The sequence below is a fragment of the Peromyscus maniculatus genome, chromosome 3, assembly GCF_049852395.1.
Source record: "Peromyscus maniculatus bairdii isolate BWxNUB_F1_BW_parent chromosome 3, HU_Pman_BW_mat_3.1, whole genome shotgun sequence".
NCBI lineage: Eukaryota > Metazoa > Chordata > Mammalia > Rodentia > Cricetidae > Peromyscus > Peromyscus maniculatus.
The window spans coordinates 149874125-149897855 of NC_134854.1; the positions used below are offsets into that span (position 1 = coordinate 149874125).

The following is a 23731-nucleotide window of genomic DNA, read 5'->3' on the forward strand; positions in this document are numbered from 1 at the left end:
CATCCTCCTGCCTCAACCTTCCAAGTAGCTAGGATTACAGACCTGTGCCACCAGGCCCTACTCCCTCTCCTGCTTTGATTGAGTGGTTTCCAGATGACAGATGTTGTGTCCTAGGCATCTGTGGTGCCACTTAGCTTCAGAACACTGCATCCAGAACCTACCTAGAGCTATTCAGTCCCGTACAGCATTGGTCCTTGACAGTGCTAGGAGTACCAGCTTGGAAGTCAGATCTGAATTTGACTCCTTGACTGTATGACCCTGGGGCTGGCAATGTACCTTTAAACTTCATCTTTAAAATGGTAATAATAATATCTACCCCAAAGGGGTATCATGAGAATTAAATGAAAATAGAAACGCTCATACATGTGTTTCTTTATAAATCATATAGAAAATTGTCTGATCCATTAGTTGGCACCCAACAAAGGGTCTCCACACTAATATGGGAGAGAGGACAATGTTCATGGCTTTTGCAGGCCTGAGCCCAGCTCTAGGTCCCTCTGACCATGAGCATGCTGACCAGTGTGGTCTGGATTGCTTTCAGAGGCTACATCAGGAGCTACCCCTAAGTCTGGAAGAACTGGAGCATGTGTTTGATGCCCTGGATGCTGATGGCAATGGCTTTCTGACCCCAGAGGAGTTCACCGCTGGATTTAGTAAGTTCTGGTGGGTGCTGGGGACCCAGGGCTGGGAGTCTCCGTGCAGCTGTGTAACATAGATTCCTGTTCCCCCCTCCGCCTATTTTGGACTCTCTCTGGGGCTTTTCTGCTCTTCTTTTGGGGGTACAGGGCCAGAGGTTGAGGGGAGTAGACTTTTGGCTCTTTTCACACGCCTGCCTTGACTGTTCATACCACGGTATCCTCTGTGGCCCTGTACTGTCTCTGCCAGGGCCCCCACATGGGAGCTCGGGCAGGTTTGGCATCAGCAGGAAGCTGTGCCAGGATTTTCAGCCCATCTTTCCTGCCTTGATAGACAAAATAAGCAAGCAAAGGTGTGTGATAACAGGACAGCTCAGCCTAAGTCCAGCTGAGAGGCAGCAGCTACCTGAGAAATCTCTAGGTTTGAATAGCACAGTCAGACTCAAGGTCACTAGCAGGAAAGAGAGCTAAGATCTGGGAGTATGATTAAGAATCCAGATTCTACCTCTAGATGAGATGAACCAGTAGGCCAATTTCTCCATCTCTCTGCCTCCTGCAAAGGGCCGTGTAATTTCCTCAGGCATATCCGATGCCTTTCCTGATCTCCTGGAGCTTTCCATTGACTTGAGAGGGTGGGACACATTGCTATCATGCCAGCCAGCATGAATATAGAGAAAGTTGCCTATACATGTGCGGTGGTGCTGATGATGGGCATGGCAGGACAGGCTTCTGGAGAGTGATGGAGGGCACAACCTTACCACTTAATACCCAAACAGGAGAAGATGTGCTTTTTTTCCTTATTGTTTTTCTTTGGTGATAGTACTTGGGATTGAATCCAGGGCCTTGGTTATGCTAGGCAAATGCTCTACCACTGAGCTGCATCCTCCAAAGATACATGCTCTACACCTAATATTTAGAGATCCTCTGAGGAGCCAGCCTGCTTCCCAGGCACTGTCTCCAGGCTCTCGCATCTCTGACAGAATGCAAATGGAAGATCAGAGAACACAATCTCCAGATTCAGTGACCATGGGTCTTTGCTATAGAGGGACCCCCCTTTTGCTTCTCTAGGGCAAACTTGGCATGATTTCCAGGAAAAGAGGAAGCCAAGTCCTCCCTGGGCTGAGGATGTCTGATTCAAGTCCTTGCCAACTACTCTCCTAGGTCACTTCTTCTTCGGTCAAAATAGCCAAAGTGAGAAGGAAACTGGCAAGCAGGTGGCCCAGCTCCTAGAGGAGAAGGTGTATCAGTCTAGAGGGGGCGAGGATGCGGAAGACATGGACCACGATGAGGAAGCACAGTTCCAGATGCTGATGGATAAACTTGGAGCCCAGAAGGTTTTGGAAGAGTAAGTCTATGCTGGACCCCATGCATTTCTGCTCACCTCTCTCCCATGCTCGCCACCATACTCACTTCTTCTTGTTTCTTGTCATCATTACACACCTTGGGTCTGCTCACCCTGAAAAGTGCCCTGCATCAGAGATGGCCTGAGTGTGTGTTCATGTAGGGTGGGACTGGTTTAATGACTGGAAAGTCATGCCTTCAGGAAGAGAAGGGCCCAGGGTGGAAAGTGATCCAGTAAGGTCAGCAGAGAAATGTACTGCTCATAGCAGACCAGTTCAGTCTCAGAGGTAGAAAGGCTGACAAAAGAGCATGTCAGGCATCAAGGAGCCAGGCCGAGGCCCAGGAGAGAGTCTAGCTGGTAGAGGAGGATGGGTAGGAAGTGAAACTTGCCAGCAGCTGCAGGGCAGGAATGTGGGCTGTGAATAAGGCCAGGGTGATGCTCAGGACACAGAGGGTAGGGACATAGGCAGGCACTGGGCAAGCTCATTAGTCAGACTCATGACTCAGCTTCACGAGGCCAGAGCCCAGGTACCACTGCCAGGGACTCCATGAAGCCTTCTGCTGTGAGAAAGGAGAGGGCAGTGCCAAGAGCTGGCCACTGTCACAAATGGCAGGGACCGCCAGGCACCTTCCTGAAGGGCTCTCAAGTCAGTGCTCACCAGATGTCACACTGAGGTGTTGTTTTCTTACTCTTCTGACTCTTTTACTCTTTTGGTCTTTGGGGGCCCACCACCCAGCTCTCAAATCACATGGAGTCTTATTTTTTTCTTACCAATGCCCAGCCTTAGCTTGGCTTGTTTCTAGCCAGCTTTTCTTAACTTGTATTATCCCATCTAACTTTTGCCTCTGGGCTTTTATCTTTCTCTATTTCTATATATCTTTCCATTTCTTCTTACTCTGTGGCTGGCTGTGTAGCTGGGTGGCTGGCCCCTTGCATCCTCCTTCCCTCCTTTTCTTGTTCCTTCATCTTCTCTTCCCAGATTTCTTTTCCTATTTGTTCTCTCTGCTGGCCATCCCTACCTATCCTTTCTCCTGCCTTGCTATTGGTCATTCAGCTCTTTATTAGACCAATCAGATGTTTTAGACAGACAAAGTAGCACAGCTTCACAGAGTTAAACAAATGTAACATAAAAGAATGCAACACATCTTTGCATCATTAAACAAATGTAACCCATCTATAATTAATACTCCACAACACCGAGGACCATGTTAAATGCCTGCGTAGAACTGAGATAAAATGTTATGCCTGAAAGATGGTTTCTAGAATGGCCTATAAAGGCCAACAGAGAAGACAGTGACAGTCCCCATCCTCACTGACATGGGCTCACCCTGTAGCCTGTGGGGGCCTGTTCATGATAACATAACCACAAACAAGAAGCATGGCAGGTTGGAATGGCTTCAGAGCTGTCTATTGCTCAACAGAGGGCTTGTGGGTTATTCTACAAGCAGAGAGGTGGACTGGTTGACCTCCTTGGGCCTCTCTAACCTACACTGCTTGGTGGTCCCACAAGAGGTAGCTTCCAGAAGTGGACACCCAGACACCCAGCTTTTCTTGGAGGTCTAGTGGAATGACTTTGCTAATTAATGAGCTGTGACTTGTCATCACAAGTTGAAAGATTTGGCCTGTGTTCAGTTCATTTCTTTCATGTTGCTGTGGCCTAATGACAATAACATAAGGGAAGGAAGATCCACTTTGGTGTCTTCTGAGGGCTTCAGTCCACCATGGCAGAGAAGATACAGATGGAGGACTGATGGGTAGATGGGTGGGCTGGTGATTGGATGGTCTCAATGAACAGGTAGACATTTGAATAGGCTAGAAGCCAGAAAGGATGGAAATGAAGGACAGAGGGAAGGCAGGAGAGAAGGAAGAGGGGCCAGTGATGACCATAGCCTAACCAGATGTAGATTCAGTCAGCAGTAGTTGTTTCTGTTGGATACTATCTGTGCCATGAGAACACTACTGACATGACCCGACCCAACAACCCTTCTGAGCAAAGCTTCTCAAATAAGGTGTTTATACTGGTCTGAAGGATTTTCTCCTTTATCCTGGGAGTGCCTGGGATTTAATGGGGATGAGTCAGATTGGTGCTTCTCATACTTCAATCACAGCTGTAGATATCTGAGTGCAGGAAGAGAGAGAGTGAGGCCCCCACACGCAGCTCCCCATTCCCCTCTTTACAACAGGGTCATCATGGCCCATCTCCCCCTCTGCTGCTCCTTTGGGTGTGTATTCACCCCCCACATACCTGTTTCTCGTGATTCTCGTGACCTGGCCCTGCACCTCTTCCCTGTAGAGTCCGACTTTCCACTTGTCTGTCTGTGTCTCTGCATCCTTCAGATTCACTCTTTCCCCTGCCAGTCACTCCCAGTGCCACCCAGCCCCAGTGGGGTGCTGTGCATCTGCCTCCTTTCCCAGTGGTGACAATTACATTCTACCATCCATAAGACAGCATGTCCACCTCTCAGCCGTGAGGACATCCTTCCCAGGGGTGACAGTCTCTCTCCTCCAGCTCTCCATGTTGGCCTTACCGACTGCCTGCAGTCTCTTCTCACTATTGAGATACTGGCAAGCACATTGCCCTGCAAGTGTGATGTGTCCAATCAGTCATGAGCATCACAGAGGAGGGAAGCAGCACAGTGAGGGATCAGCACAGGAGTCATGCTGCTGGGCGTGAGCCTGTCCTCATTCCAGGGAATGGTCTTAGCATGCCACACCTGTCTCCCAGGTCATAGTGAGGATGGAGGGAGGCAGGGTGCAGAAAACACGGTGTGCCGTGAACTCTTGCTGTTGCTCTTTTGAAGGTGATTGGAATGATGTTTCCAGCTGTTCACTCCCCTGGCTGGAACCACTGTATTTCCCCCAGAACCTCATTCACTCACTCCCCATTAATGTCTCCCCTTCCCTCCCAGTGAAAGTGATGTCAGGCAGCTGTGGCTGCAGCTGAAGAAGGATGAACCCCACTTACTGTCCAATTTCGAAGACCTCCTCACCACAATCTTCACTCAGCTCCAAGAAGCCCATGAGCAGAAGAATGAGCTGGAGTGTGCCCTCAGAAAGTAGGTGCCCATCTCCACGGGGTGTGCACTTTTTCCTCTCTCTCTCTTATGGGCTCACTATAGGATGCGTCTTTGTCACTGTCTCCCAAAGGGGGTCAGAGTGCTGTGGCCAGCCTGGTATGTCTGCTTTTCAGTCCCAGCTCACCCTTACTAAGCACCCTCTGTTTGCTAGAAGCTGTTTTAAATACTTTATGTTCATTATCTCATTTGATAGGGACTATCCACCGTTACCCACGTTTACAGATGAGAAAATAAAACCCAGAAAGTGACATGCCCAAGAATGCACAGCTTGTAAGTGGTGGAGGCAGGATTCAGAGGTAGATAGCCCAGAGCCCTGGACAGGAAGGAAGAACACCCTACCTGCCTGTAGACAGTAAAGCCCTAGTATTCTGGGCCTCCCCCAGCTCCCGGTATCCCTTGCTTTGTGGAGCCAGTATATCTGTAAGGGGGTGGTGAAGAGCCTTCCCCCATTGTAGCCTCGTCTCTCAGTGGTTGCTAAGCCACTGTAGTCTGTAAGAAGACAGGACGAAGACCCCCAAGGAACTGCTGCCAACCAAGGGTCAGCAGAGGCAGATGCATCAGAACAGAGGTGGATCGGATCCCCTCCGAGAACTAACCTATGCTCAGGATGCTCTCCTGGCTCCTGGTCATGTAACATGTGTCCACACAGTGAGCTGGCATTTGGAAACACGGCATTGACTGTGGTGTAATGAAGGGTGGTCAATCACCCTAAAGGGGAGGCTGGGAGACCCAAGGCAGAGCAGGCAGAGCTGGCATGCACCCTAATAGAACACCTCACACCCCTGTGCACTCTTGTTTGAGCCCAGACTGACTGACATTCTCTGTGACACCCCATTGAGCCCTCCCTCTTGCTGGGCACTTCTGCAGAGCACCTGCCCAGTGACATGCTTCTTCCCCGGAGTTAGAGGAGCCGGGCTGAAATACCCCAGAGGAAGCCCACAGGCTCCTCATTGAGTGTGTGCTGCTGGGTAGATTGCAGTCTACATACTATGCCACACCTTTTTCTCTAGTGCTTTCCCAAGCTAACTCTCAAAATAACTTGCCGAGAGAAGAGCTAGGTCTAGGGGGAAAGCCATAGAACGCTGCTCTGGTAAGACTGAGACTAAGTCATGCAGAAGGATACCCAGGTAGACACCTAAAAGATTGTTTCTAGCACCCTCAGGGCAGCCCACAAGGCTTGAGAGGGAAGGGATGGGAGGCAACTTGGAATCAGTCAGAAGCAGCTTGAATCTTGATTCTGTCTCTTGTGCTGTGCAACATATACCACATTACTTAACCTCTCTTGAGTCTCAGCTTCCTTACCTGTAAGACAGACGTGGTAGCAATATCTATCTCGCAGAGCTGGATGTGCCAATGGGACCACACTTGTATTTGAACACTGTGAATGTCAAGAGAATAATAGCTGTTGTCCGCTGTATCTCGGTCCATTTGGGAATTTGTCTGGCTGAAAGAGGAAGTCTGAGTTTTGCCATCATCCTAAGTGAAGTGTATTCCAGATGTGCCATTGCAAGGCTGCATCTTGACGTGACGCTCATGAGCACTGTGTGTATACCTGAGACACAGGGGCTGGTAGCCAGGATATCTGGGGTGAGCCCTGCAGGGCTTGGCAACCAGCTGGCTGGTACCTTGCTCATGTCTCTTGGCCTCTTTGAACCTCTATTTTTTTCACATCTGGAAAGTGAGGAGCAAGGTTAGTTTCCTTCCTGACCCCAGCACTGATGGCCTGATTGAGTGGAGCCACAGCAAGAACAGGTGGCCCCTAGCACACAGAGAGGCGGTCTTTTTGTTCCCTAAGGAGGAGATTGCTTCCTGATGGAGGGGTAGTTGGCCTGCCTGGCTTGTGCTCTCACAGACAGGGCCTCTGCTGGCCCCACTCCTGCAAGAAACGGCAATCCCTGCCAGGCAAAGCCTCTTAGCCTCGCATCCATCTGAGAGTGGCCGCAGGAAATGCTCGGGCCTTAATTTAGTAATTGCTTTTAACATTCTTGAGATGAAAGTCGAGGACACTCTTGGCCATATGTTCAAATCCATCTCATCCCCTTCTTGGCCATCCTCTGTCCACAGTCTTGCTAGCTGAGGCTGATCGTGGCCAGCTCCTGGGGGAGGATGGTGGCGGCAGGGAGAGGCTCTGTGCTGTCTGCCAATCTCACCCAGGGGGACCCTCTGGCTGCAGAACCAGGGAGCTTTAGGTAGTAGGGAGTAGAAGAACACAGCCCAGCGGAAGAACTGGAGTTCTGGCCCAGGTCTGGCCACTTACAAGCTGTGTGACTAAGAGCTACTTGCTTTATCTCTCTGTGCATGGGCTTTTTTGTTGACAACATGTGTGAATGGGTTGAGTGTTTTTCAGACCTTTTGTGATTGTGACCTACAAGAAAGAAGAAATGCATTTTCTTTGCAGCCTTTACCCACTTATTTGTGTGTACGACTGAAGGCCAAGTTTTGTAAGCCAGATCATGCTCATGTTTCATGGGACAATGCGATTTTCTATTAGAGACTTATAAAAGTCTCATTATTCTATTAAAAAAAAATTGGTCATGCCTTGTCAGTGAGCCAAATGGTCTGCAAAGCGCCACGTGATCCATAACCTTGGCAGCTCAGAAATCAAACAAGAAACTAGAAATAGAGTGTTGAACTCTTAAATGGTCTCTCTGCAGATGACACAAGGTGAGGTTTCAAGCTTGGAACCTGTTAGGGGAGGATGTGTCCAAGCTTCGGAGAAGGAAGCAGGCTTAGGGACGAGAAGGGCTTCCGAATGCAGGCTGGAACCAGAGCATCCCGGGACCGTGCATCCTGCTGAGCTGCCAGAATGTTTCCAGCTCTGCCAGACTCCAGCTCAGGACAGGTGTGACATTTCAATTCCATCGGAAATAATCGCCTGTCACAGAGGCTGGAAGTGACAGAAACAAGTCATGGCTGCTGTGTCCCCGCCCCCACCCCACCCCAGCCCCACACTGACTGACATGTGTTACCAGTGGGTAGCATTTAATTAGTGCTTCCTCTATGCCAGGCTCTGAGTTAGTCACCATCCCTGAGGAGCAAATGGTCACTTTGACTAGACAGATTTGAAAAAAATCTGCCCAACATTGGCCAGGAAACCCCCACTGGAGCTTGGGGCAGTATGGCCGCAGGTGTAGACGGCTTCTGTTTCTTTTCTTTGCAGGCTTCACAGCCTGCTTCTTCTCCTGTGGGGCCCAGGGAAAATGGGGCTGACTCCTGGGGCAGGCAGGTCTCCCTCTGATTAGTTGAAGCACATGTTCCCTGTTCTCAGCTCCACAGGCTGGACTGGAGACCCTGGGATGCAGCTTTGCTACAGTGAATGGAAAGTGTCCATTTCCACCTCCCATCCATTCCCAGGTTATGGGAGGGAGAGGATGCCCCTGGAAGAAGGGATGCTCAGGAAAGCATTGACTTCAGAGACCAACCCCAGAGTGTGCAGGGGGTTGTCAGAAAGAACCGGGGCCTGGCTACCATTGTTGCCATGGATATGATCGAAATAGGAGGAGATGTGTCTGGAAGCATCGATCTCCTACTGTATTTGCATGTCCATTGGGAAGTAACATCAGTCCCCATGAGGCTGGGTGAAATGCAAGAGCCTGGGCTGGAGCCCATGGCCTCTGGCCAGTGTTCAATAAGAACTGCTCCCTTGCTTTGCTCTGAGGATGGGGATGTACCATGATGCCTCAGCAGATACCTACATGATACCTAAATCCTCTGAAATGGAGGGAACTGTGCATTTTAGCATAAGGGGTGCACTAGTTACCTGGCAAGAAGCAGGTGACATAAGGGAGGAGAGACTGATCTTGGCTCACGGTTGGAATGTATAGTTGATCATTGGAAAGGAATGGCTGAGCATGGCTTTGAGTAAGTGTGCAATGGCTTACTCTCATCTCAGTAGACCAGAAAACACACACACATACACACACACACACACACACACACACACACACACACACACACACACACGGCGGGGGGGGGGATCACATACATGGGGCTAGGGAGGGAAGGAGTGGGGGAGAGAAAGAGCCAAATCCAAAACAAGTAAGACTATAACCCTAAGGCTCATCTCCTAGACATCCACTTCCACTAAGGCCTCATCTCCTAAAGGACTTATAGTGCTCCCAGCCAGGGACCAAGGTTTCAAACCCCTGAGCCTGTGGGGACATTTCATACCCACGCCATAGCAAGAGTTATAGGTTGTTAGATGCATGGAAGAATTTCTGGATGCCAGACTTAGGAAGTTCTTGGCCATGGAAAGGATTCTCAGTACTCACCCTTTTCTGGAAACAAAAAGAAGCTAGCAGTCTCTAAAGGACATGGAACAATGAAGCTATGCAGAGCTCCATGGATTCAGATGGGTCTTGTGAATCATGGTGATGCCAGTATCCTACCTCAGGGTGTCTAGTTCACTAGTGGGAAAGAAGTCTATGTTTGTTTTTTTTAATCAGCCTGAGAATATGTCATATTTTGCCTGGTGGGGGAGGGCCTAAGGCTTCCTGAAGATCAGAGGCCAGCAAGGCTGACCTGCCAGTCTGGGTCCGGCTTGTTCCTGTAATTACATGGCCTTGAAATGCTGGCCTGGCTTCCTACTTTGTGTCCATGGAAAACCACACTTGTGTATTTGTATTTGATGGCCTCCCTATCTGCCCTAAGCCCACTGTCCTTGGTCTCAGTTCCTCATCTACCCAGGCTCACGTTATCCATCTAAAGCCAAGAGTGGCCTCTTCAAACTTCAAGAAGGGGCCCTGACAGGGATAGCCTGTATTACACAGCAGGACAGGCACCCCAGGACTGGAACCTCCAGTACTCATCCTCCAATCACCATCTTCCCTGGTACGCAGCTCTAGAAGCAGGAAAACTTAAGCAGGGGAGGAAGCCATCATGCCCTTGGCCTTGACTCCAAATAGAATAACAATGTGTTTTGCACATGGCAGGTGGCCCTTGCATGCCACAGGTGCTCACTGCCTTCTGGAAGGCCTCAGTTGGTGGCTCTCAAATGTTCACTTGTGTTGGAATCAGCAGAGGACATAGAGCGAATCACAGAATCCTAAGCCCTCCTCCCAGGAGGACTAAACCTGTGGGCCTCAGCGATGGCCTGGGAATGGGTGCGGCAGTGCATCCAGGTGACTGCGGAACAGGTGGGGTGCAGATCACACATTGAGATGTGTTATTCCAATTTGTTCTTCCAGAAGGAATCCACAAAAGCCAAAGCCCACCCTCTCCTCCTGCACACACACAAAATCACAGACATAAAAAAAAAATCGGTCTGAATTCACGCAGCTCCAGATAGCTTTGTCGTTCCATGGCCCTCGGAGACTGCTAGTTTTTTTATTTCCAGCCCACAAAAGCTGTTACCTTAGCTGCCCTTCTAAGCTGCCAGTCTGGTCATGTGCATTGGCTGTGGTAGGGGATTCTTGGTGATGCCCGGCTTAATCAAATGCAGGAGCTTTATGAGCATAATGTGCTCTGAGGCAGAGACACATTGTGGACATTGCCCGGTGAGCAAATTGAAAGGTGGTGACCGTTTGTGCTCTGTGCATACCGCAGCCGCAGCCGTAACTGGCAGACCCGCCCCATGAAGTGGTTTGCATGTTGGGATGAAGTAATGCTGCAGAGGTGATTTATACAGCAGGCAGCATCAGTTAGTAAGAAGCCATCTCTGTTGGAATCCACTGTCAATCCCACCCCTTTGCAGAACTTTCTATACTCTTACACTTTCCTCTGTTCATCTGTACTCTAATACACAGAGACCAGCCTCAAGGACAGTGAAAAACCTTAAGCAGGTTTTTTTTTGTTTGCTGTTCAGAGACTGCAGTTACCTGACAAAGACACTAGGGGGCGGTGGTGAGTCTCCAAACACAAAGCTAGGCTGCAGCAGGACCTGCTTCCTTGTATTTTTTCCTCAGGAGTTCTCCAGCTGAAGGTCCTCACCCTGCGGTGGGTGGTGCATTGAGGGGTATATGAGGAGGGGCATCAAGGTCCTCCCACCTTCTGTCCATCACGTGTCCTGCAATACAGTGGGTCTCCACACCTCACTCTTTCCTACGCTTCCCACCAGCCAGATTCCAGGTGATTTGGGAATGCTGACGATTCTAGTTGCAAATGTGCATTATCACTTTCACACCCGAGGCTGCTTGCAGGAAGCATCACAGGGTGGTGGTGGGCAGTGGGGAGCCATGCTGCCTCCCTCGTCCCCGCCCGGAGTCGAGTCAAAGCCTGGCTTCTTTTTACTCTGACCTTGCTCACCTGTTCACCTGTGCATTCCCGTTCTGAGTAATTTTCCTCACATGCAAGTGGAAACAGGTTGGGTTGGAAATACACGAGCGTCCTTAAAAAGTGTTTTCAATTTTTATTTAGGGAGAGCAGCTATGTGCCACAGCGTGTGTGTGTGTGTGTGTGTGTGTGTGTGTGTGTGTGTGAAGACAACTTCCAGGAACCACTTTTCTGTTTCCTCTGTGGGTTTCCTCACAGGATTGAACTCAGGGCATCAGGCTTGTGAATCAAGTGTTTTTACCCGATGAGACATCATGCTGGCCACATACACTCTCCTGGAGCTCCTGCCCACTTCTCCAGTCTGCAAACCAGGAGCCCAAACCATGCCCACTCCTAGAGAGACATGAGGTCAGAATGACAGCCATCCCAGACCAGGAGCTGATTCTGAGACTGCCTGGAGTTCAAGCTCCTGATGCGGTGTGTCCAAAATGCAGAGCATAGCTACATCTTCTCTCCAAGGTCAACGCCATGCCTTCACTTAGAAAAGGGAGAAGCTGTTCAGTCTTTGGATGGTTTTAGTATACCCTTACCTAGAAGAAACTCAGCTAGTGGACTAAATGGCTTCAGGGACCTTTCAAAATCCCCAGCACCTTTAAGTAAAGGCCGAGGAGAAAGGGGGCAGGAACATGGGAGGTCTTTGACCTGCTTCTGCAGTGTCTGTGCAGGGAGCCTGGACCTGCAGGCTGCTACCTGGAGCCCCCACGGCACTGAGTGCTAATGCTTTTCCTCATGTAGCACCTTCATCTTTGAGGTGCAAAGCACTTTGTGAAGGTTAATTAAGTTTCACAGTCCCCGTGGGAGGCTGGCAGGATGAGTTATTGCTAACCACACCTCACCTTTGAGTTCTTACAAATGATCCTAGAAAGGCCTGTCAGCCCTAAGCCTGGAACTTACCCTAAAGTCTGGGGTTCTTCACTTCCTTCTCACATAACCCATCCTTAGTGCTCATTTGCCTAATATCACACACACAGACACAGATATGCACACAAATATACACGCATACTCACAGAAATACATACACAGACACACAGACACAGAGAAATACACATGTACATACTCATACTCTCACACACACATACACACATACACACAGATACATACTGACATACAGACATACACACTCATACACACAGTTATACACATACACAGCTGTTCACATACACAGCTATACACATACACACCCATACACACAGACACACATACAGAGAAACACACATGCATATACCCCCCACTGATATAGACAGACACACATACACATAGATACACACAGGCATACACACTTACACACACACACACACACACACACACACACACACACACACAGCACCAGTGGTGATCCTGCAGGAGGGAATATCTGCCACAGTGAGACATCTCGGGTGATACGTTATCCTGACTTAAAATTGGGGTTTCCATCCTGGCTTCCATAGGACTCATTCTTTCGGACCCTTCGCTGATCTTGCAGCATCATCAGCATGTAACAAGGACTCCGTCTACCTGTCTATCTTTCCTAGGCTCAGTCAGGAAATTCTGCCACCCTCCCATCAGCAGAACAGGCAGCTCCCTCCACTTCTGGCCAGGGCTCTAAGGTCACAGAGTGACTGCGGGCCAGAGCCCATGAAGAGACTATGGGATTTCTTTGGTGAATCATGGCCTCTTCTTCCCAGTCCATCCTCTCGGTACCCCAGTGGCTCTGGACCTGGTGTTCTGAGAGTCTAGTCCCTGGGTGCAGAGCAGAGCTGAAGTCTGAGTTGCTCCTACCCGTAGCAGTACTTTAAGAAAGGCTTAATCGGCGCTGTGATGTTGGAGGTGATGTGAACTCCGAATATTTACCCCGTCAGCTTTTATCCACCTCTCAGGGACTTACCACTCCCCTACGCGTCCTCTTCATCCCGTTTCTCCTTGCCCCTGGTTGTTGTTTAAAGAGTGTGGAGTAGCGACTCTCAAGCGGGGGGTCCCAGGGACTTTATTAAACTAGAATTTATTAACTGCGTCCTGTCTGCTGCTTGTTCTAGGTATTTTTCACAGGCATCATCTTTAACCGCAACATTAACTGTCACAACTTCATTCTCAGATGTATAAACTTGGGGATTACTGGTGTGATGTGATTTGGCCAAGGCCAGAAAACTTTTAAATGTCAGAACCAGGCCTCCCAGGTGTTGGTCTAGTGAACCGCAATGTGAGCACAGCTGTCTCAGCAGCTGGGTTCTCACCTGGGCTATCACAGTGCCTTCTATGGCACTATCTAGCCATCACAGGGGGTTTTAAAAGGGAGGATACATGTTAGTGCTCACGGCTGCTGCTGACTCTGAGTGGCTACCTCACCACACCACTTCCTTCGGTCTCGCTGAGAATTCCTGTCCCCCTGTCCTGTCCTCTCTGCTTACTTCTTCTCTGTCTCCCCCTCTTCCTGTGGCTTAAATGACTAGCAGCAGATATCAGAGAACCGGACAATCGGACATCGCTGGGGACTGAGTGGAGCAGGGAGTACTTTAGGAATGGTTAGGAGACGAGCTGTCGGCTAGTTATGACCACTTACTACTACTGTTTTAGAAGCATAGAGGAAGGTAAGGAGGTCTACTCTATAGCAATATAAAATTCCACCCAGAAAGAGGGTTCAGCACTTGGGAGGCTAAAGTAGGAGGATAGCCCTGAATATGAGGCCAGCCTGGGCTACACAGCAAGACACTGTCTCAAAACAAACAAACAAACAATACACACAAAGAGGGGAGGCAAGTTTGCGTGCCCACAAAATTCTAAATATATAAACCTTCATGCACCAAGTAACACAGCAGTAATGTATACAGAAAGGAACTTTCGGAAAAAAACAAAGAAAATTACATTTAAAAAATAGACTTTTCAAAGCTGAGAAACATCTCAGATTTGACACGTTAGTCAGGCAAAAATGCATTAAAGGCAAGCGGTAAGAGGAGGGGAGCATTTCCAACCATCTAGCAGCAAGCTGAAGAAGTAAATGTAGACTCATGTGCCTTAAAAAGAGAATGTGTATTCTTCTCACGGAAGTTATAAAAAATTAATAATGTTTTTGGCTACAGACAAAGGTTAATAGATTCCAAACCATAAATACTTTCCCAATATATTCTAGATTCTTTTACTATAACACTATAAGACAAGAAATAAAAAGTTGATATAGCTTAAAAAACATTCTTCTGAGGTTAGGGTACAGCTTGGTAGTAGGGTACTTCTGCAGGATGTGCAAAAACCCGGGTTAAGTCCCCAATGCCACCACACACACACACACACACACACACACACACACACACACACAGAGTAAATAAACAACCCACAAAATATTGACAGGGGTGGGAGGGAGCTAAGAAACAGGGACGAAGTGAAAGTAATCAATGCATTACATAGATACATGAAATCATCAAAGAAACAAATTTAGTTATTAAAACAACTCTCAGATAAATTAAATTATTAAAACAAGTATCATGGATAGTTTAGCTTATATTCTGAGCAGGAGCTAAATGTGTAATGTCAATAAAACATAGAAGGTCACTGAGTACACCGGATGGCCAAATGGGATCCATTAACATAATGCCAGCAAACACAGCATCTAACAGAATGACACTTAGGGTATTCTCCTGTGTCCAGAGCACAGAGGCAGAGGCTGATCGACACACACAGATCTTTTGGGGGTGTCTCTGGCCACTACAGCACTCACAGCTACTGTGAGGCTCCCACAGCTATGCCCAGCCAGAGCCTCTGATAGATTCTTCTGATGGGAGCTTTTAGCCGTGAAGCCTTTTCTTCATCTCCAGATGCCTCTGGGCTCTTCCAAACCCAGCCCTTTCATCTGTGAAGTAAGCACGTCCTCCTCTCCTTGTCCCATGGCCCCTGATCCTAATTACAAGAATAAATAATTCTGTATGTTTATTAGGGCATTGTGGTCCTGGATGCTTTTTGCATTCACTTTCTCCTTGGTCCATCCTGACAGTCCGGGGGGGGGGGGGGGAGAATGTCAGGGCAGGAGCTACTTGAAAGGGAGGACCTCAGAGTACTTGCTCAAGGTCTCACTGAGGGGACAAGCCTGTTCTGGAATAAGGGCTCTCTGACCCTTGAGCAGGCTTAGTGATACCTTATTGAAAATAGCACCTTCATGTTCCCACGCCTGAGACTTGGTATGTTCTCCCAGGAGCCTTAAGTCCACAGAGTAGTCCAGACGGGTCCAGCACCACTGGTGCCCATTAAGGCCCCAGGGCTTCTTTGCAGTGGAGCCAGCTCTTGCAAAGGAGGGCTAGCATTGGGTACTAGGCAGAGACTGCGTCTGCTCTCATTTCATTTATCTTAGAATGGTTGTAAAATAAGTTAATTCACGACAAGCAAATTGTCATGTGAGCATGGGAAAGCATCAAGAGTATTGGTTTAATCAAGTAAAACTTAGAGCAAAATTAATATAACACATTTAATGGTATCATAGAATTAATGCCCGGCATGGTTATTAGGCGTAGATGGTAAACAGCTTATATGAATGACTCTAATTAGAATTGCTTTAGCAGAGCCAAATCCATTTTTAAGTTGCTTTCGTCCCACTTTATTGGTTCTTTGGTAGTTATATAGTTGCATTTTGCTGCCTGACGTTTTTCTTGATGCCGTTTGCCATCCAGAGTCTAGGCTGTTTCAAGCGCATAAAGATGGTTCGGGGCCGAAGAGAAAACATCTCGCTTCCTTTGAACTTTGTCTACTCGTGACCTTGAGGTGCCCCTATTTCACAACACAGTCCTTTTCTTCTTACTTCCCCTCCATGATTTTCTTTCTGTTGTGATGGGTTAGCTGAGAGAAAAAGCAACAGCCCTCGTATCTTTCATTTCCAAGGAGAGATGTCTTACCCTGCCCGGAGGAACCTCACATTGCTAGGATGCTGGGAAGATTCACAGACAGCCCTGGACTGTGGATCTGGAGGGACTGGCATCCTCTGCCATGGGTACTCTGAACGCACTATACAATTGCTTCTCTGGCTCTCAGGAGGAGAGCTGTGAACTGGAATTCAGAGTCTGAGATGGTGACCCTGACCATGACTCTTGTTCCAGTTCTTTGCTCTGAGTCCAATGTGTAGTTTCTGAAGAGCTGGAAGGACCCCAGCCAAAATGGCTCATCCTCATTGCTTAACATGCACATGTGGTGAAGCCCCTTCTCCCCAGAAGAGGGAAAAACAGTGATTGGGTCATGGCAAAGCCTGGGGCAGTAGAGGAAGCCTGGCCCTAGATCAGAATCCCAAGTGAATGTGTGATGTGAGGGTAGAATAATGGAGAGGTCAGGGGAATAGTTATATTCCCATCCTTTAAATTTTGTTCAGATGTTCCCTCAGTAACTTCTTAGAGCTGACAAGGAGGGCTGTTTCCTCCATTAATAATGTACCCACCCATGAAGGTCAGAGTGGGCTTGCCATCTTGGACTTTAGAGTGGCAAGTGACAATGTGTGTGTGTGTGTGTGTGTGTGTGTGTGTGTGTGTGCATTACACATTCAAAATGGTTCTTGACAGCCACAACACCAAGAAGGAGTTCTTTCTACAAGATGGGGAAAGTATGGGAAGTGGAGGAGAGAGAGAGAGAGAGAGAGAGAGAGAGAGAGAGAGAGAGAGAGAGAGAGAGAGAGAGAGAGAGATGAAAATGTAGTTACCAGAGGCTGGAGGGTATCTCTGTTGGTGAAGTGCTTGCCTTGAAAACACCAGGACCTTAGTTCCATCCTCAGAACTCACATTAAAAAAAAAAAAGCCAGGCACAGTGGCATGTGTTTATCACACTTCTCAGATCATGTCCTGTGGGGTCTTGGAGTGGGGAGAGGATGCTGAGACACAGAACAGGAATAAGTCACCTCAGTGTCATTACCGGCCGTTAACCAGAGCCACCTGTCTCCTACTGTGCAGCTGTGGCCCTGTGCCTGGAATGACACGAGGCCCTGTCCTTTGCAGCAGGCCATTGTCATCATGAAATCTTTGTGAATGGCATGGACTTGAGCTCACACTCGCACCAGGGTCCTCTGTTGTACAGTGTCAGGGTTGACGTAGAGAAGCAGAGAGTGCATCCAAACTGGAAATGGGATACACCAAGACACTGAACAGCAAGGAACCCCTACAGGGTGTGATTCCAGACCTACACAGGCATCAGAGGCAGAAGGGATGGAGAGTGCAGGAGGCCAGGGCTCAGTGCTGGAGGGAAGCAGAGTCCAGGAAGAGAGCTGGGGCAGCTTCACTAGGGAGCACGTGGGTGGTCCTGCAGTGGTTGGAAGACAGGAGAGGGCCCATGATGCCTTTTAGTGGCTGGCCTCTGTGAGCTGCAGCCTTGTCTGGTTAGTCAGCTCTGAAGAACTGAACCTGAAGCCTGGCCTGGCCTGATGTAGACAGTCCCTCAGCCATCCACAGCCCCAGGGACTCATCTCCGGGAACTACGGCTGTGTGATAAGTGGATCTTGGGGAGGACCCTGTCAGCTTCTCCTTTTGCCATTTCTAGGAAAATCGCAGCTTATGATGAAGAAATCCAGCATCTCTACGAGGAGATGGAACAGCAGATCAAAAGTGAAAGGGAGCAGTTCCTCCTAAAAGTGAGTGTTGCACCCCCTGTCCCGCACTGGGGCATGGCTACTTGGCCTGCAGACTCGGAATGCCTTTCCCCATCAAGATCCCAGCATGCTCCTCTTCTGCCTTAGTGTCCAAGCCATTTATCACCTTCAAGCAGAATATATAGTGTACCTATTTGTTTTTATTCGCCATTGTCTGTTTCCTCCTACTAACATGTAAGTTCACTTGCTTACTCATCCAGCCTCAGTTTCTAGGAGATGCTCCATAGGTGTTTGCTCAACCATTGTGTGAGTGAGCAAAGGAATGCATGGAGATGGGTATGGATGAACTGACTGAAAAGAAGGGAGAAAAGAAGGAAGAAAAGGAGGGAGGGAGCCAGGGATAGATGGTTGTATGGATGGATGGATGGATGGATGGATGGATGGATGGATGGAGAAAGATAAAGGGATGGATTGTTGGTGTATGGATAGGAAAGGAGAAAGGGAGAGCAAGAAGGAAATAGGAAAGGAGGAGGAAGAAAGGAAAGAAGGAAAGAAGGAAGGAAGAGACATGTGATGGATGGATTACAGATCATACTTTTGCCGCTAAAGCAACCTGGACATTGGGTTTCACTCAGTTGAGTCCTGTACCTATATAGCAGATCATCAAAAACATACCAGCCCGTTTTATTCCCTGAGCAGCAGCCCCGAGGGAGACAGTCGCTAGAGACCAGGCTGTCCACCCTTTCTTCTTAGACAGCTGGAAAATACAATCACCAAGAAAAAACAAGACCACCGTCCTCAGCACCGGGAGAGAAAATGTGAAGCTTGCACCCCGTTCCTTGTGCACCCCTATTCCTTGTGCACCCCTGTTCCTAGTGTACCCTGCTCCCAATGTACCCCTGTTCTGGTGCGCCCCATTCCCGATGCACCCCTGTTACTAGACCTTTCTAGCCCTTGCTGTTATATTTGGAGGTGAGGACTGGTTAGGTGAGGACCCTCTTCTCTGCAAAACCCAAGCAAAGCAAGATCTGTTTTGGTGCGTCCTATTTGAAAAACAAAAGCAAGAAACCCAGGGAACACTGTCTTGCCTCCCGTGACTGTCTCCCTTACTCTGTGAGTTCTCTGCAAAGGGCTGCTGATCTTGGACAGCAGCCTCCGCTGCCTCTCAGCGCTAAGCCCAGGCTATTGTCTCAGGCTCTTCACTTGATCCAGATTTCAATTTTCCGCTGCTTTGGATTATCCACACCACTGCTCCACTTATAATCACAGATGCCATTCACACTGCAGGGAAATCAGAATGCCTTCCAGAAATATCTGGCCAGAGCCCGTGGAGGCTTGCCAGTGTTCCCAGACCACCCCTATTGTCCTTCAGTGCTCTGAACCCTTCTGACTGTTCCAGTGTTCAGGGAAACTGGATTCGTGTGTGGCAAGCAGAATTCACACACGTCCATCAGCAGCCCTAAAATAGCTTCCCACAACAGCAGTCCCCCCACCTCCGCAGTAGGAAAGCCACCTCCTCCATCCCTGTGACAGACTGCAACAGGGAGACATGCTTTGAGGACATTTTGTCCCCTCTGCCCAAGGCATGGCTGTAGCTAAGATAATGCTTCCAGCAACAGAGGGTGAGCTCAGGCCTGGGAGGCCTGGGAGTGAGTAGAGGTTGCAGGAAAGAAATGAAGGACAAGTTAGCACCATTTCAGATGATCTGGCTTTGGTGCTATGTCCCCTTCCAGCCTCTCCTTTTGTCCAGAGAGCTTAGTGCTTGCACTTAGGCATTGGCTGTGAGCATGAAAACACCAAGGATGGCTTGGGCAGTGCCATTGAGCCTTTAGACATAGACTTTCACTGGGCCCGGAGTTAGGATAAGGATGCTGCCGTCTGCGACATAATATAAAAGGCCAGAGCCTCTGACCAGAGTTTGGATGCTAGTCATACCCATATCATACATTTGACCATGAGAAAAATACCCACTCATTTGCATCCTCCAACTCCAGACTGGGAGATACCCCTCAATGATGTCCCAGCATGGTCAATAGCGTGCTCTATGGCCCCTGTGGGAATGGGTGCATCAGCGTGGGATTCAGAAACCATTTGCGCATAGATCATGAGGTGCTTGCTCTGTGAAAAGTGGTTGAGTGAACTAAGGTTGGTCCCTTGCAGCTGATTTTCTTCAATCAAAGGTGAGGGCCGAGACTGAGTGGACCCCATGCAGGCCGTCGAACGTGGTTCAGATAAGGATGGGCGCAGGTCTTCCTGTGTCTCTCTGCGCATTGATCTGTTTGGACAAGAGCCGAGGAGCCAGCAGCATCACCAGAAGAAGCATGAGCCTTTGAACAAAGTTTGCCAAAGGCTTGTGAGCTGGGAACAACTGTTTTCTGCCAGATGTGGTAGCCAGGACCCCCATAGTCATCCAATGTAGCATCTCATAGCTGGCCCCTCTTGAAGGCATCTCTCTGCCATGGCCTCTCCTGGGGCCTTCAGTAGCTCCTGGTGTGGGTTTTTTCTTTTGTTTTGTTTTTTATTTTATTTGATAGCTTGCCCCTACCTTGCCATAGATGGGGTGGTGCAGGAACAAAGGGCTGTTGGCGTCCACTCTGTTGAAATCCAGAGTGATGAGGCCAGTAAGATGAACAGTGCAGAGACTCAGCCCACGTTTCCTGATTCAAAGCCTCAAAGCCTTCCACCCGACCTGGCTCTGCTGGGAATGGTCTGCCTGTGAAACCCCACACTATCCATGACACTACAGCCAGACATCACATCCATACCCTCAGAACTTAGTAGCTCTGTGTGGAGAAGTCTAGTCTAGGGAGTGAGGGGAAGATGTTGAGTTCAGGACAGAGACATCATGAGGAACATGGCCCAGGAACCCTGAATCACCGTGGATGAGTGGTGAGCACTCAGATCCTCCAAGGAGGCAGGAGTAATGCACTGTGCCCGGAGCCAGTGTGGTTTAAGGGACCAGTGACAGTGTCCACAGTGACCAGTGACAGTGTGAACTAGAGTCTCCAAGTTGGAGGCCATCTTAGATATGTATAGATGGGAGGTTGGCCAATGAGTCACACTCAGGCTCCTCCTCTCCCTGTCCCATTCCACCAATGGCTGTCCTTCGGTCATTGTTTGGGTGGGAAAGCATGGTAAGGCACCATCACAGGATATGGCCACATTCACATTTTCTAGCGTATGTCTGAGCACTAGCTTGGTCTCATGGATCCTCAGTGGTGGGGTAAGTGGGTCACTGAAGCCTGGGGTTTCAGGGGATGGGCCTCAAAGTGAAAAGCGGTTAAGCTGGCCCAGCTGATGAAGGAGTTCAAGTGCATGCTTCCAAGGCTGTAAGTTGGGTGCGCTGGGTGTAGGACCCACTGTCTTCTCTTCTGGCTTGGCAGGACACAGAGAGGTTCCAAGCCCGCAGTCGAGAGCTGGAAAAGAAGCTGAGCGCCAAGGAGCAGGAGCTGGAACGTCTCATCCAGAAGCAGAGCAGGGTGGGTTACTGCGCAGACCCCTTGGTCCCTCAGCTCGTCCAACTCATCTTTGCCTCTGCCCCCCACCCCCTCCGCCATTCCCTCATGGATTTTAAACTTGCCCCAGAAGACCTGTGTGTCTGCATATGTCTTCATTCAAAGTCCCCACAAGGTGGATATATTGACATAGGCATGTAATCACACCACTGGGTAGACTGAGGCAGGAGGATTCTGAGTTCCAGGACTGCCTCGTGGACCTAGTTCAAAGCACAGCCTGGGTTTTATAGTGAGACCCTGTCTCAAAATGCTAAAACTACTTTAAGCATTTTAAAATTTAATTTTTAAAACCAAGTCACAGATGACCCTAGATAAAGCCACAATTGTGTGTTTAACCTAGAAAAGTCCCCATGAGTCACCCAACCCCCAGGGATCCGAGGACAGTTTCACATAATTATACCCAAAGGTAATTATGGGTGCTAAACCTTGAAGTTGGATCAGGCATCCTGCAGAAGAGAGGAGGGACTCAAGGGAGTGCAGGGACACTTGTGGGACACTGATACTTTAGGGTAAGTGCAGACACAGTTGTCCTCTTGGGCACAGCTGTGGATAACCCCAGCTGGAAACGGCTCCTCAAAGAGTTGCCCGCATGCCTGGACAGGGTCCATGACCTCCTCTGGGACACAGCTAGATGCGAACACCGGCCACTCCCCTCTCCATGCCTGAGCAGAGAAACAGACTGTGTGGCATGCTCTACAAGGTGGCAGCTGTACCTAGATCTCAGGACGCCTGGCTCACAGTACCAGGTAGCCAGGGCCAGTGTCTTGCTCAGCAGCCTCCTCAGGAAAGCAAGACCTCTTGGGAGTGAGGGGAGGGAGGTGGGGGAAAGGGATGTAGCACTGGCCTCCAGCCTCAGTTTGCTTGGTCCTGGAAGAAATCCAGCCTTGGACAGACCGACACATGGCTTTCCTGGGAACAGAGAAGACTATTTTTAGCAACATGCGAACATAAGCTTGAAGAACCCCCCTGCTGAGGCCAGGGCTGCTGCCCCTGCTGATTGCTAAGCTTTAGGTCTAAGCCTCTTTCTCCTTTGTAGCAAGAGGCTGCAAACCCTGGGAACTGCCTGCCGCCTTTCCATTCTCCATCCACAGTCATACCTTGGCTCACTCCTCCTTCGCCTCCTCTCTGCTATGTATTGAGTTCATAGCAATTAAATTCATCCCTCCAATGAATGATTGCCACTCCATTTAATTACTGCACGCTTGCCTGATAACACGGGAGCCTCGTGAGAGGCTTACGACATTCCTTGTAGCAGCTCTTCTCCCCTCACTGGCCACATTCACGAAACTAAATTTATTATGATCTATTTGCCTTGGTGTGCCGCTTAGTCTGGAGAGCCTGGGAAGCCCCACAAAGCCTACTCACCAGCCAAGAAGAGCTGAAGTTATCAAAATGCACATTTTTTTTTTCAGTAGCTTGAGGGATGCAAGAAAAGGCATGGGGGTCTGTTTGACCTGGTTTGGTTCTTTCTTCAGAATCTCCAAGGTCCGTGGGACTCAGGCAAAGCTGTCTCTTAGATGAAGGGGGAACTGGGCTCCTGTAGCTGAGGGGAGAAAGGAAATTGATAAATTGCCTACCTGTGGTCACTACCGGGAAGGTGGCTTTATGATGAACAGCCACTGAACTGTTGTTCTCGGTTCCCATAGGGACCAAGGCAAAGACATGGGCTTGGAGGACAAAAGGGATATTTAGATGAGGTCTCCTGCCCATGGTGCCTTTGGGAAGGAAGACACAGGTCACCTGTGAAATTTTCATTGCTAGCAATCCTGTAGGAGGAGGCCACCCCAGGCCCATCTAGCAGTCCCATGTGGAGACTGAAGGACAGAGTGAATGGGCTGTGAAAGTCACTACTGCCTGCAGAAGTGTCTGCAGGGGAGCGACGGAACAGAGCAGGGCTAGCCTGGGCTTGAGGGCGGTGGGGAGCTGAGCCAGCCCTGGCCCTGGCCCTGTTCATCCTTCCTCTCTGCCCCCTTTGTAGCTGGAAGGCCAGTGCACAGCTCTACACAACGACAAACAGGAAACCAGGGCTGAGAACACTAAGCTGAGACTCACTAACCAGGAGCTGGCCCGAGAGTTGGAGCGCACCTCCCAAGAACTCCAGGAGGCCCAGCAGCAGCTGGAGAGCCTCCAGAGAGAGGCCTGTGAGCTGCAGCAGGAGAAGGAGATGTGAGTTCAGCCCCAGACACGGCAGGCTGCTCTGCTCTGTACTGGAGACCAGGATCTTTCTTCCCCAAACCCTGTTTCCTGCCCGGTGTGTGAGGTGGAGAGCTAGCATCCTTATTCCCTGGGATTCCTTTCTCTCCCTCCCCTTCTCTCCTTTTCTTCAACAGAGTCTTACTGTAGAGCCCAGATTGCCCTTGACCTTATCATTC

The 23731-nt window shown here is 49.4% G+C and overlaps 1 protein-coding gene across 5 annotated transcripts in view; it reads left to right on the forward strand.

The window, feature by feature from the left end:
* Cracr2a (calcium release activated channel regulator 2A) overlaps nt 1-23731 on the forward strand; it is a 111223-nt gene that overhangs the window by 50591 nt on the left and 36901 nt on the right. For 4 of the 5 annotated variants that reach the window (XM_076568030.1, XM_076568029.1, XM_076568031.1 and 1 more), the window contains 6 exons: nt 542-653; nt 1797-1980; nt 4887-5033; nt 17796-17886; nt 21228-21323; nt 23338-23525. In XM_076568030.1, coding sequence (XP_076424145.1) covers nt 542-653; nt 1797-1980; nt 4887-5033; nt 17796-17886; nt 21228-21323; nt 23338-23525 — 818 coding nt within the window. The remainder of the gene's footprint in view (nt 1-541; nt 654-1796; nt 1981-4886; nt 5034-17795; nt 17887-21227; nt 21324-23337; nt 23526-23731) is intronic. The other variant, XM_076568032.1, reaches the window with a different exon arrangement.